The sequence below is a fragment of the Chelon labrosus genome (assembly GCF_963514085.1).
Source record: "Chelon labrosus genome assembly, chromosome: 12".
Taxonomy (NCBI): domain Eukaryota; kingdom Metazoa; phylum Chordata; class Actinopteri; order Mugiliformes; family Mugilidae; genus Chelon; species Chelon labrosus.
Genome location: NC_140345.1, coordinates 11,018,447 through 11,032,001, shown reverse-complemented (window position 1 = coordinate 11,032,001; position 13,555 = coordinate 11,018,447). Strand labels below are relative to the sequence as shown.

The window sequence follows — 13,555 nt, the reverse complement described above, 5'->3', positions numbered from 1 at the left end:
CAGTGACCTTCTTGCTGTGAGGCATCAGTGCTAACCACCTCGCCACTGTGCCGCCCGTTTTCTCATATTTTTTCCCTCAAATAAATTATAAAATCCTTTAAACTTTTACTTTTAGTACTTCACAGAGATTAACTTGATGTCATACTCATGTCTGTCTAACATTAAATCAGAGTTATTTCTGATTGATATGAATGTGATCGATTCTTACCACGATAAAGGTTTGTATCCGCTAGATTCCACATGCACACCTGCGATTCATAAAACTGAGCCAGCATGTAGAAACTGTCCTAAAAACAGAAATACCTTGTGTCATGAACTGGCTGCTGACCAAAGCTGCTGACATAGGATTCCCGGTTCCCATGTGGAGTTTCCGTTTTAACAGAGAATAGTAAGAGTTACACATCAAAACACACGGTGTACTTTTTTTTAACCCTGACAGACGTGTTCAAGGCATTTCAACCCATGTTAAACGTTTTCAAAAGAAATTCTATAACTCCATGTTTTCAAGTTTCCCCTTCGCTGTTTTTGCCTGAATGTTTATTTTCTGATGCATTACCTAGATCCCCCGAAGGTGGAGCCGTCCCTGAATTCAGCATCCAGTTCTCATTATATCAATGGGTCAAAACTGTGCCTGAACAAGCTTTAGTTCAAAAAGTGGCTCGAGTAAAACCTCATGTTTTTAAGTTCAACCACCTTATAATGTGTTAAGATATTAAAGTTTACCTCCACTCAAAAATGCATGTGTTGTCACTCCTCTTGTATGTTTGACCTTTGACCTAAAGAATGATCAGAGTTTGACATCAAGAACGAGAGTTCAAGTGGAAATGTAGAATGAACATTTATTATGGAAACCTGAACGAGCAAAGTATCTCAGCAGTTAGACTCTGACGAAAGACCGTGTCATGGAGCCAAATCCCAGACAATGTAGAAAGGACCCCTAGAGTCTAGACACTGCTGGTGGTGGAGAAGCAGATAAAAACTCCTCGGATGAAAAGGTGGAGATGGGGAGGAGGAGGAGGGATGCATGACAGACGGCCTGAAGGCAGAGCGTCAGATTTACAATGAATTTAAAGCATGCAGGCCGGTGGATCAGTGGATGAGAGTGGTGATGTAGATATTGAGAATGAAATAATTTTGACAGCATGGGAAGGAGGAAGAGATGAGGAAATAGAGTGGCATGTGATGACCACATTCACCACAGAGGAAAGAAACTGAACTTGGCAGGACAGGACATATTCAGCTTTCACCTATAAGCTTCATAAGGTTATTTTCAACTAGGTCTTGAGAACTGAGATTACACAAATGTGATGTTTAAACCTGAAGCTACACTGTACAAACACAAACAATAACCTTTCAGTGATGCAGGAGACATTTTGTTTTTCAGCTTTTTGTTCCTAGGTTTTCTAATCTTCAGTAAGAGGAGAGGTTCATACAGGAATTTAACAATTTCTTAAAATATTATTACTTCTTCCCATGAAATGATTGACACTCATTCATTCATTATTTAAATCACTTTAATATATTTGAACTCCCTATGGACAATTAAATACACATGTTAAAAAAGTAAGAGTGTGTTAGTTGAGGAAGTAACAAAATAATTTACCTTCCTCCATTCATTTAATATCATCCTCCATTTATTCAGCTTCACAGACTTGTAGTATCACACTGTTCCCCATCTATTATATGCACACAAACCTGAAAACCTGAACCTCATGTTTCAACAACATGACTCCAAACTGCCTTCAGTCTCTCTCAGATATCATTCTGAAGGTTTGCAAAGGTCTGCCCATTTAAAACACTTTGTCCACCTAGAAACACTGATCACCAGTTATTTTCTCTCGTGTTGAACCTGTGTAAAATCAGTTGGAAGTTTTTGTATTAACAGAGGAAGAGGAGGCCCAGCAGGACGAAAAGACCATTGAGGACAAGGAGGAGGAAGAGGAAGGCAAAGGTGAGCCAATATTGCCTGTGTAATATCTGCTGAAGCTGAGAACATAGATTTGTGTTCAGTAATCCATTTCTCATAAAACAAATAATAATAAAAAAAAAATGGTGAAAAGCTGTAATACATGTTTGGCCACTTGGGGGAAGTAGATCATGCTGAAAACAGGACATCTGATGGTCATTGTTTTAAAGTTCTTACACTGAACGTGTTGGCAGTTGCCTGTTAATACACATTATACACAGAAACAAACATGCCTTTATTCCATTTTTGGTAAGGTCTTCAATTAATTTTTAAATACTTTATTTTTCAAAAATAAACACAACATAGGAAATATAAAAAGCTCCTGTCCATCTCCTTCCTCCAGACACTGGCCCATTACAAACATACATATAAACATACACAGTCACTGACTTACAAATGTGTTGAATACAGAAGTTAAAAAAAAAAAACAACTAAAAAGACACCACACATCGGATTCATAGTTATGTTCATAGCTATAAAATATATTTATAAGAGAAAAATTATAAATTCATTCACTCAGGCCACACCAAACAGTCATATCAATAAAGACAGGTCAACTGCTTTCTGTACAGCTTTTAATATGAACAAAATATCTGTAGCAACGATGTAGGAACTTGTTTGCATTGTGACCTGAGACTTTAACAGTCAGTTTCAGTCTACTGCAGGGATGGGCAACTGGCGGCGCGCGGGCCGACGTGGCCCTTAGATTAATTTTTGAAAATTATAATACTGTATCCTCTGCGGCACTGAATCAGTTGAAATGACACAGTTAGCCACTAGATGGCGGCTCTAATGCAGAAGCCGCCTCGCTCACGCTTCCACCGGGTCTTCTCCACCAGTGAAGAAAAGACGTTGCTCCGTGGCAAAGAGCGGAGGAGAGAGAAAACTTGGTCAAGAAGAAACTGGTGTCTTTCAGGTGAAAGAAGGTTATCTGTTCACAGAATGTAAAGGCAAACCTATGTGCTTAGTCTGCTTAGAGACGTTATCTGCCATGAAGGATTCCAGTTTAAGTCGCCGCTTCAACACGTTGCACAAAGCTCAATATGACAGCTGCAAGGGCTGCTATCATAGCGGAGGTTCTATCTCTACTTCAGCTAGAAAAAATAAGACTTACTCTGAAGGACTCTTGCAGTACATATATTAGAATGTGGTCTCCCTTTATTTAGTATGTAAATAAGTTAAATCTCTGAGTAATCATGTCAGCTAATGCACTTTTGTTGTCAACTTCTCCGACCAGCCCATTAATGTTTCCTTTATGCAGCATTGGATCTTTTTTCTTTCTTTCTTTTCCTTCTTGTACTCTTGGTCCCAAGGGAGGGAATACGGGGAGGGAGTAGGGGAGGGCTTTAGTGTGGGATTATGTCTATGTATGTGTGTACTCTGTTGTTACTATAACTGAAAATGACTTAAATAAAGTTGTTAAAAATACTTTTTATAGGAAAAGTCGACAACACATTTTTGTCATTTGTTGGATTTTATTTTACTGCGACTAGACAATCAATATGTACCACACAGCTCAATTTTTCAGTGAATCTGCTAAAAGTACTGGTTGATTGGTTAGAAATAATTAATTATAATTATTTATTAATAATAGATATCTGAAGAGGCACTAAACAAAAAAGGATAGAATCATACAAATCCAGATCTTTATTTAAAGTGCTACTGTTGTTCTGTAATTAATAAATTGTATCTTCCATCCCTTCTTTTTATATTAGTACAACCAAGAGGATCAAAATCACAGGATTCAAGGATTCAAGGATTCAAGGATTCTTTATTGTCATTACGACACATGTTGGTACATGGGAAGGAACGAAATTGGTTACTCTGGTCCCGATTCAACCCATAAGTAAAAAACAAAAAAACAAAACAGTGCTTACATATCAATCAACAAATAATATTAAACGTGCAATCAGAAAATCCTCAATTGAAATATTGCACATTTCCATAGAGATATACAAATGAATTAAAATACATGCTCAGAAATAAATTTGTAGAAATGTCATCTTAAATTTAAGCTATTATACGTCACAGGCTGAAATAGGTGGCTGGTGAAAGGTTACAGTAGTTAAATGTTAAGTGCAGTTATGGAGTTTTCCAATGTAATTTATTTCTGTTTTCATGGATTATCTTGGTTTTTATTGCGATACACTGATCCCTTATAGCCTGCCTTTAATTTAATCTGGAGTGTTTCAGTTAACTGTACTTTTATCATTGAGATAACAAATGCTAACGGGCTGACCTGGGTCACACGGTCTGTACTCCTGTGAGCTTCTTATATTTCAGTGGCCCCAACTAACTGATGAATGAAATTATTCATGAAACCTTTAAGGTCTAAAAAAAATGAATTACCCACAAAACATTTACTGCACTGAGCTAATAAAAAAAAAAGAAGGTGCTAAGTAAGTAGACCATCTAGCCTGCAACTCTAAACGTACGTCTTCTAGTTAAAAATGTGATGCCCTTCATATTTTAATATAATTCCTCTTTAATGCTTAATCACAGTGTACATCTAATAAATAGAAATTATATAATGGCTGTATCGTTCACTGTGTTGCTCCACATATTAATGCTCTTTCCATTGCTTAGACGACTACACCTTCAGATAATTTCCCATTTCAGCTATTGTGGCGGTCTCCCTTCACTTGTTGGCACCAACTCCCGGCCTAGAATAAAAACAGAAAGAAAAGCAGAATAAATATTTTCTGAAACTTGCTACTTATTTTCTCAAAAGTGCATGTCTGCACTTTTGAGAAAATATCAGGCTATTGAATATTGGTGTTATTAACAGTGTATGTTGATGACTCATCCTACACTCGGGGTGTACACTTATTTTGCAGCCAATGAAACACCTTAAATTTTCATGTCAGTCCCTCCTCCTGTGCTTTCTGTTCCTGCTAGAGGCCATCGGAGCTGACCAATCAGAGCACAATGGTCTTTTCATGAGAAGTGAGGCCTCGGTAAGTGTATTAATACAGTAAACACTTAAATAAGTGTAAGCAAATACCACTTAGCCAGCCATTTCATGGGTAATACAAATCAAAAAATCTATTTATCACATGGTTAAACAACCGTAAGAAAAACATGCATAAATTTAAAAAATAGCCACATATTAAGGCTCCTCTGATGAGTTTCCTTCACTCTTTATTGTCACTCAAGCACTGGAAGCAGCTCTCAGTGTGTGGTGTCTATGTTGTTTCCACATTACAGACTATGATAGTTTTGCAAAAAGCAGCTTCATTGCCACACACTTGAGCCTGCAGCTGCTTACACTGGAGACTTATTTAGATTTCTTTGATATTTTTTCTGGTTAGTATTATCACTTACCAGTAGAGGTCCTACAGTAGTAAATCACCCCACCAAGTAGTAAGACCAGACCTATCACCAGCCCTGCTGTCCCAACTGCAATTTTATTCATGTCTGACTCAACCACCGGGTCTGAAAACAAATTAAAACAAATGTAATGAGTTAATCAAATCAATTCTGTCACTGCTCACACCTCCAGTCAATCTCTTATTTTACCCCAGTCGTAGATTTTTGGCTCCATGAGGCTGGCGTGTTCCACCCTACAGGATATCTTCTCTCCAGGTGCGGGTGTATACTCCAGTTTTGAGTGCATCTGGTAGAACCAGTTCTCATTGGGCAGCTCATCAGTGGTAGTGACATGTGACGTCGCCTCCTTCCCGTCAATCAGCCACGTCAGTCGGATATTTTTGGGATAAAAGTTGTACGCACTGCAGGACAATATGCTCGGCTTTCCTAAGCCCGCTGCTTTAACTGACTTCACCTTGACGGTTGGCTCAACTGGAGGGAAATATCAAAACAAAACTATTTGGCAAAAGTAAAATGGCATTATTTAAATATGCACCAGTAATCTGCAATGCTTTGTATTGTAGCCTTTCAAATGTGCAAATATTTTGTACATGTCTTGTACAGATTAGAACAGGACCTAGAAATACAGCGCCATACTTACATTAAATAATTAATAATCTCATTTCAAAAATTTTCTATCAGTATTAACTTTGATATATTAACTGTCAATAGCTGCAGAAATCCTCTTTGAGAAGACAATCACATGATTGGGGAAAAGAAACGAAAAAGCACAGTATAAGACCAATACTTCCTCCAACACTGTTACTGCGCTGATTCCAGTTCCCCATAAAACTCAGTAAGGTCAGTTTATGATGTGGACGTGTGCAGTCCCATTAACCCCGTTAAGCTCTTTCCTTCTGTTTTCTCTGATGGTGTTTTGTTCTGCTACAGGTACTCAGGACCTACATAAATCTGATGTCACAAATGTAATGATGCAACTTGCAGGCTGCTGTAGTCTGAAGCATTATCAGGAGGAGCAGAATCACCTGAATTTGAAAGAAAATCAGTCGCTATTGAGATGTGGTCTCTGCACTTTGCTTCATTCCTTTTTTCTTTTTCCATGAACGCTTTGTTTTTGTTGAGTGCTGCCACAAATCCCTGCGTTTTCTCAGTGAAGCCGACGTACTTTCCCACAGAGCTGTTGAACTGGGCCGTTAACACCTTATTGAGGAAGAGTTGCTCGAGGTAAATGTAATCAGTGGCTGAACTGAACTGGCAGTGCATCAAAACGTATCCATAGTAGTCACCTGTAACAGAAAGTAGACAAGTGTATGTTTTGTTTTATCCAAGTAATATTGTCAAGACATGCGTGCATCTGCATATACACTCACTTGCCAATTCATTAGGTACATTAGTGAAAACAAATGTATTATAATATAACAGTCCTGCACTAAATCTCAGTTTCATGAAGGTTATGGTAGTCAGCAGTTAACTGAGAGAGCTTTTGATTTAACTGCGTTTTCATTTAGGAGGCTGTTGTTTGTAGAATGACTGAAGCGTATTGTAGCTGCGCATGTTTCTATTATTTTGACAACCCCATTTTAGTCTGTGGCCTAGACTAAATAACAGACTCAATCCATCATTCAAAATGATCATATAGTTTAATTACCTCCTTTCTTACGCTGTTTCAACACAACGTTAACATTACAACAGTCACGAAGAGGAATTTAATACTAGATAATCCCTTATTGAACCCAGTTTAGGGGAATCTTCAGTGTTACAGTAGCAGAGAGGATGCAGTAACACACAGGGTCAGTACAAAAGAAAGTATGAATTAAAAAACTGCAGTATTTAAGTGGACCAAATATTCTTGAAGTACAAAGACCTAGTAAAAATAGTATATCAATATGAAAGAGTCATAATTCATTCACAATTGGTGTGGCTTTAAGCTTAGTCTGGGGCTGCACTAGTGTACCTAGCAAGAAAATAACAATAAGAACACAAGTAGTGTACATCTGGTATAATGCTGAATGTTGTTGCCTTTATATCCAAAGGTGCTGAACTAATAAATGCCAACCCATCTGATGATGATCAGGGTATATATGATCTATTCATTGTAGAGTCAAACTCTTTAAAGATATAGACAATGTCAGGATGTACAGTAGCTGTCCACAGATACTTTATATACTGTTAATTTATTTCAGTTGAACAGGAAAACAAAACAAAGTCTATTTAGCCACTGTTAATTTACCCATTGAAGGGGTCACCTTAAAGGTGCAGTAGGAAAGTCTTATAAAACTAACTTTCTGTCATATTTGCGGAAACTGACCCTATGTTCAAGTATAATTGCATGAAGCAGGTCATTTAAAAAAAAAATCGGCTCCTCTGGCCCCACCTAGAGCCTGTAGCGCGATTTGCAAGACATCCACCGCTCCATATTCAGATGCACCAATCAAGACCAGGGGTGTATCTAACAGAGTGTCAATCACTGCTCATGGACACGCATTTCATAGCGCCCTCCCCTCCCTCCACCACCTCGACGGGTTGCACCACTTGTCCGTGGCGTGTAGAAGGAGCCGGGACGTAATCCTCGTCTGAGGCCTGTGCCTCAGCTTCACTCTCAAACGTCTAACCACATCAGCAGGTAGCGGTCATATATCTACCACATAGCAAATTGATAAATCTAAACTGTGGAATAAAACGCCACAATGAATGCTTCTAACTGTTACTGATAGCAAACATCACCAATGTAGGCTACTTTCAGAAACATCCTAACCTTGGTTTTGTCCTAAAGTTGACTATTGCTAAATATTTTGACCTAAAGTATAACGACTGTATGGTTGTACTTTAGGTCAAATTATTTTGCAATAACGAAGGGTATTATAAAAACTACGTCGGTGTGTTCCATGCTAGTTTGTTTACTCGCTCTCTCTCGGTTCTCTGCTCGTGCACAGTATTCCAGGGCCAATATGCACGCGCTCTATCGTGCACAGCTCTCCCTTGTGGTGGGAGGGGCTTGGGAGACCGTTTTGGGCTTTAGCGGAAAGTGGGGAGGGACTGAGAAGTTGTCGATGTTCAAATTTTTTGGCTAAGTCTTGGATCTTCGCAATCCTGCCTACTGCATCTTTAATTGTAATTAGCACAATTGCCAGCACCATGGAAACAGTTCACATCTGGTACTAGTCAGCAGTAGGCTATAGCAATAAATGCACATCAAAATTGGTGTAAATGTTACAGTTGTTATCCTCTGATCATCCAAAATTAAAGACATGACTGATGCTCATATCAACTAAGGTTGTTTCTCCACCACTCCACATGGAAATCCCACAACAAATTGAATGTAGTCAACGCAGTAATCAAAGCACATTATACGTCTGTCCTGATTGAAATCATTCAGCTTGACTGACAGCCATGTCACATGAACTGTGACGGTGAGAGGACCGGGCTCACTTTACAACAGCGCTGGGTTCATTTACACTTTTCTGCTGAGACTGCGACACAAATAAACTACGACAGACAGCGTTTATGTTACTTACGTGCACTTGCAAATGACAGGAGGAGACACAAAAAGATGTGAATACGCATGGCGACGATCTGAAAGACAAAATAATAATACTTCTGAGATCAGGAAGTAAATTAACAGAGGGCTCTCTCTCTCTCTCTCTGTGTCATGTAGGAGGCGTGGTACTGGACCAGCCACTGACTGTACGCTCTACGTGGACTGGTGGGAAGGTCGAGGTTTAAATGAAACTCCTACTGAAACTTGCTTGTTGTGTAAACAACCAGAAACCGGTGCAGCTAATTTCCATGGGTACCTACCTGTCTCAGTCCACCTCCTCTGAGATTTAATCTGCCATCTATTTACAACACAGTTTTAACTTCTGTCCTCCAGAAGTGTCAACCCCATTCACACTAATGGAAATTAACCTGGTTTCTGGTTGTTTACACAACAAGCAGTAGGAGTTACTTTTTAAACCTCAAACTTCCCACCAGTCCCCTAGAACTGAACAAGCTACTCGGATGAGTGGTGAAACGTCTTCTCAAAAAAATCTACAAGTCAAGTTTCCTTTTTTGAACCTTTTTTGGACAAACCATGACGTGGATGACTGAGAACCTTCACAGACAAATACACAGTATATACAAAAAAAAAACTATGCCATAAATGTTTGAAACTTTCCAAACCATCCATGGAGGATGTAAACATGACTGTAATGTAAACAGGACTTACAGGGATTATATATTTACATGTGATTGCAGAGACCGTATGGGTAATAAATAAAAATAAATATCAACAGGAGGCAGCTGCAGAAAGAAAAAAAAATCTCTGATTAGCAGACGTAGTCAGCATACATAATTAATAAAACAATTACATCGTTATGACACACACTCACTTGCCACATCATTAGGTACACTAATGAACAGAGCATTGTAATATAACAGTCCTGCACTAACTCCCTCTTCGTGACTGTTGTAATGTTCAGTTTAAGTTGAAACAGCGTCAGAAAGGAGGCAGTTCAACAGTAACATCATTTTGGAGGATGTAGTTTGTGGTGCTGTTAAACTGGATTGAATTAAACACTAAAGTCTTCCTGATATTTAGCCACTGACTAAACTGGGGTTGTCAAAATAATAGAAACACATGTCAGTACAATACAGTCCAATAGTAGTACAAACCAAAGCCTCCAGAATGAAAACACAGTTTGAATCAACAGCTGTTAAATACCATAAATTCATGAAGTTAAGATTTAGAGCAGGACTTTTATATTAGAAGGAATTTTCTTTCACTAGTGTACCTTATAAAGTTGCGAGCGAGTGTATGTAAAACATCTGTTGTCAGTGAAAAACACGTATTTATACTTTGCTAGTTATTAAAGAGCAGAGGCACCATAGTATAAAGTTATAAAAGCAAAATGAGAAGCATTTTATTATCGTAGAGTGTGTGTCAAGTGCAGCGGCCAATGGTCCATGTCATTATAGTATTATTGCATCTTTACTGGTGCAGTAACACAGAGACACAGAGACAAAGAGACAAACAACCATTCATACTCACTTCTAGGGCAAATTTACATTGAACAGTTAGCCCAACATGTCAGTCTTTGGACTGAGCACCTGAAGAAAAGCCACACAGGCTCAGGGAGAACATGCAAACTCCACACTGCATATTTTTTATTTATCAAATGATGTGTTTAGATGTGAAGTTTATTCTTTAAACTACAGCTGTCTGATAAAGATACTATAGTATTTCTGTCTGAAATGTGGTGTAGTAGAATTAATAGAGAATGGAAATACTTAAAACACTGAAAACAAATAATCAGAATGAACTTTATTGGTGGCAAATTATGTCAAATTACTACTACTATGCATATAATGCATACAAGTAATTACAATCCAGATTTATATAAATACATATGAATGTATGAATATTCTACAGAATTAAGTCCTCAATAATCCCAACAGGTTCTATATCAAAATAATATAATATTCATAATAAGTGTTGTTACAGGATAATGTCTGACCAAACAATACTGCAACAACCTACAAAACAGAAAAGGCATCATAAGAGGACGGAATAAAATTTCCCCTTTGAAATAAAAAGCCCAGTCACAGTCACAGATTAAATATAAAACACTTCTCATCATAAAAACTTATATTAACCCTTTATAGGTCAAGGAACCATATTTGGTAACTTCAGCACACATTTCAAACTGCTTCCCCGTGCCTCTCAGTGAGGTGGAGAACCACGTGGGTTTCACAGAGCCAATCAGCAAAGATCAAGACAACATTTTTAGGTCAAATGTGGTCTGCAAGGTCCAGCTCTGCATGAACGCTGAGCATAACTGCTGTATTAGCTATTAGGTAGAAGTATCCTAATGTTGTCTAATGTGAATGTTGACTAATGTGAATCAGCACTTATGTACATACAGGTTTACATTTTTTTTAACCACTTAAGGGCAAGGACCCATATATGGTAAATTCATTGACCTTGATTTTGTACATGTAAATGAAAAAAATTGTCACAAAAGTTATAAAAAGCTCTTCTTATGCCCTGCAGTAACACTCTAGTGTTGAAATTTAGAATTTCCAAGTATTTTAATGAAAGCGCTATTAAAGGTTCAAAGCAGCTGCAGATGCCGGCCACTCTTTATGTGTTTAGTTAAATATAATCCAGCATATGAACTGTTCATCCCACATAAAAAAAAAAAAACATAGCTGATGATTGGTTTCCCTTTCTTTGTTACTATTGTATGTACATTTTCTATATTTAAATATTGATTAATTCATGAGTTCAAGAGTGTCTTCACCCTCCTTTTTGGTATGGTCTCTCAAACTGTTAATCTAAGAAAAAAACCCAAATCTAACTTTTTACAGAAGCGAAGAAGAGAGAAATATCTCTGCTTACAGCTCCCATAAATGAATTTAAGATGTCATTAATCCCAGGTATGATCACCTACAATGCATTGTGTATAAACTCTCTAAGAGCAAGAATTATTTTCTTTTGCCTTCACAATCAAAAATGTTCCAACTGCGACGCCCAGAAAACCTACAGTCAAACCCACTCCACAGTAAATATCCAGTCCATGACCACGATGACTGATCACAGGTTCTGTGGAGCAGTGAAAGAAAATATAAATCATTACACTCCAGAAAATATTTTGCAGCAGATATTTTTATATTTAAAGAGGATAGATAAGATAATCACCCCAGATTCTTGTTTGGGGCGTCTCCAGTGCTGAGTGTTCGATGGTACAGCTGTAAATATCTCCCTCCCTTGGTGTGAACGTCAGAGTAGAGAACTGGTGGAAGGTTGAATCTTTGTTGGGATGAAATCTACTGAGTGACACCCCCTCTGAAACAGGACGACCGTTCTTGGTCCAACTGACTTTAATGACAGGTGGGAAGAAATGGTTCACAAAGCATATGAGGCGATTTTCAACCCCCGCCTCAACTTCTTCTGCAGGGTAGAGGAGGCTCTGAGGTGGGTCTATAGTGACACAGAAACAAAATTTAAAAACCTCCACCTGGAACCTACAAATGACAGTTATGTTGACGCTAACAGAGCATGCAGTGAGCATCATTTACCTTCAGCTTCCGGAGGATTTTTCTCCTCTGCTATGTAGAATGCCAGAATCAATGGACAATACTTCTTGGCTTCCAGAGCATTTTTGTACACATTAATATTGTCAAACATGTGACTCGGGTCATTCGAAATAATCTTGGGCACAGTGTATACAACCGAATGATTTTCAAAATCCACATACAGCATCTCTTCAGAGTCAAATTCGTACTGTACCTCAGTTGCGCCGTTTCGAAAACATCCTGCAAAAAAATTTACTTCATGGGTAACTGGAAAAAAAAAAGAAATCAGCAGAGGGAAAATGATTAACATTCAATTTGAAGACACAAAAAAATAAGTTGGGACAGAAAAGAAGAGAAGAAAAGAGCAGTATGAAATCAATATTAATTCAAATATATGTGTGATTCTTCAACTATCTGGGGGGGAAACTGGATAGTTCCAGTCTCCTGAAATGACATAATCAAACAAAGTCATTTCTCATTCACCTCCACTCACCTGTCAAGTGAGCAGGAGGAATAACTAATTTCTCTGAGAGGAAATATTGTTTTTGTGTGTACTGTACAGAAGGAGGCATGCAATAACAATAATTTTCTGGTCTGCTATTGTTAGCATACTAGCTTGTCACCAGCTCCATCCAGTGTATAGAGAAATAAAACGTATCAATACATTTCTAGAAGACTATTTGGTCTGTAGTTTAAGAATCATCCCTACACCTGAGATAGACCATGAATTAGAAAGCGGTTCTTACTTTGTGAGAAAGCACAGAAGTTGTTGATCATCAGGATTGCGATGAAGAGCTTCATGTTTTGAGCTGCAAGCTGTCTTTATTTGGAGACTCTAGCGCTGTGAACAAAGGAAATGTAATCTCTGTTGCCGGGAAATCACACAGTCACACACAGGTCATCACATGATCTGGTTGTGTGCACAATAATTCTTAATCCTTAGTCCCTGGTGAATCATTACACCTGCAGGTCTGTGAGTCAGTAATATTTGACTGCTATAAATTTCAATAAACTTCCAACTTCCAACTTCCTTGTTATTTGCCCCCCCATAAAAGGTTCAAAGAAGCTGCAGATGAGGAGTGGCCGGCCACTCCTTATGTGTTTAGTTAAATATTATCCAGCATATGAACTGTTCAACCCTCATACAAAAACATAGCTGTGTTTTTTTTTTTTGACTGCAGTATCGGTCATAAGCTCCAATAA

General features: G+C 38.1%; 2 protein-coding genes across 2 annotated transcripts; both read right to left on the bottom strand.

Moving 5' to 3' along the window:
* Window positions 1-3,557: 3,557 nt before the first annotated feature.
* Window positions 3,558-9,130, bottom strand: LOC311497213 (H-2 class II histocompatibility antigen, E-S beta chain-like). The gene is made up of 5 exons (XM_084557410.1): window positions 8,812-9,130; window positions 6,322-6,582; window positions 5,486-5,767; window positions 5,291-5,401; window positions 3,558-4,629 (listed from the first exon to the last, which is right to left on the bottom strand). The coding sequence occupies exons 1-5, from the start codon at window positions 8,858-8,860 to the stop codon at window positions 4,586-4,588; spliced, it is 747 nt and encodes a 248-aa protein (XP_084413536.1). The 5' UTR covers window positions 8,861-9,130; the 3' UTR covers window positions 3,558-4,585.
* Window positions 9,131-11,729: 2,599 nt separating this feature from the next.
* On the bottom strand, window positions 11,730-13,476 carry LOC311496357 (H-2 class II histocompatibility antigen, A-R alpha chain-like). The gene is made up of 4 exons (XM_084556184.1): window positions 13,099-13,476; window positions 12,356-12,619; window positions 11,976-12,257; window positions 11,730-11,879 (listed from the first exon to the last, which is right to left on the bottom strand). Exons 1-4 carry the CDS (start codon window positions 13,151-13,153, stop codon window positions 11,749-11,751), a joined length of 732 nt encoding a protein of 243 aa, XP_084412310.1. The 5' UTR covers window positions 13,154-13,476; the 3' UTR covers window positions 11,730-11,748.
* Between the last annotated feature and the right edge of the window lie 79 nt (window positions 13,477-13,555).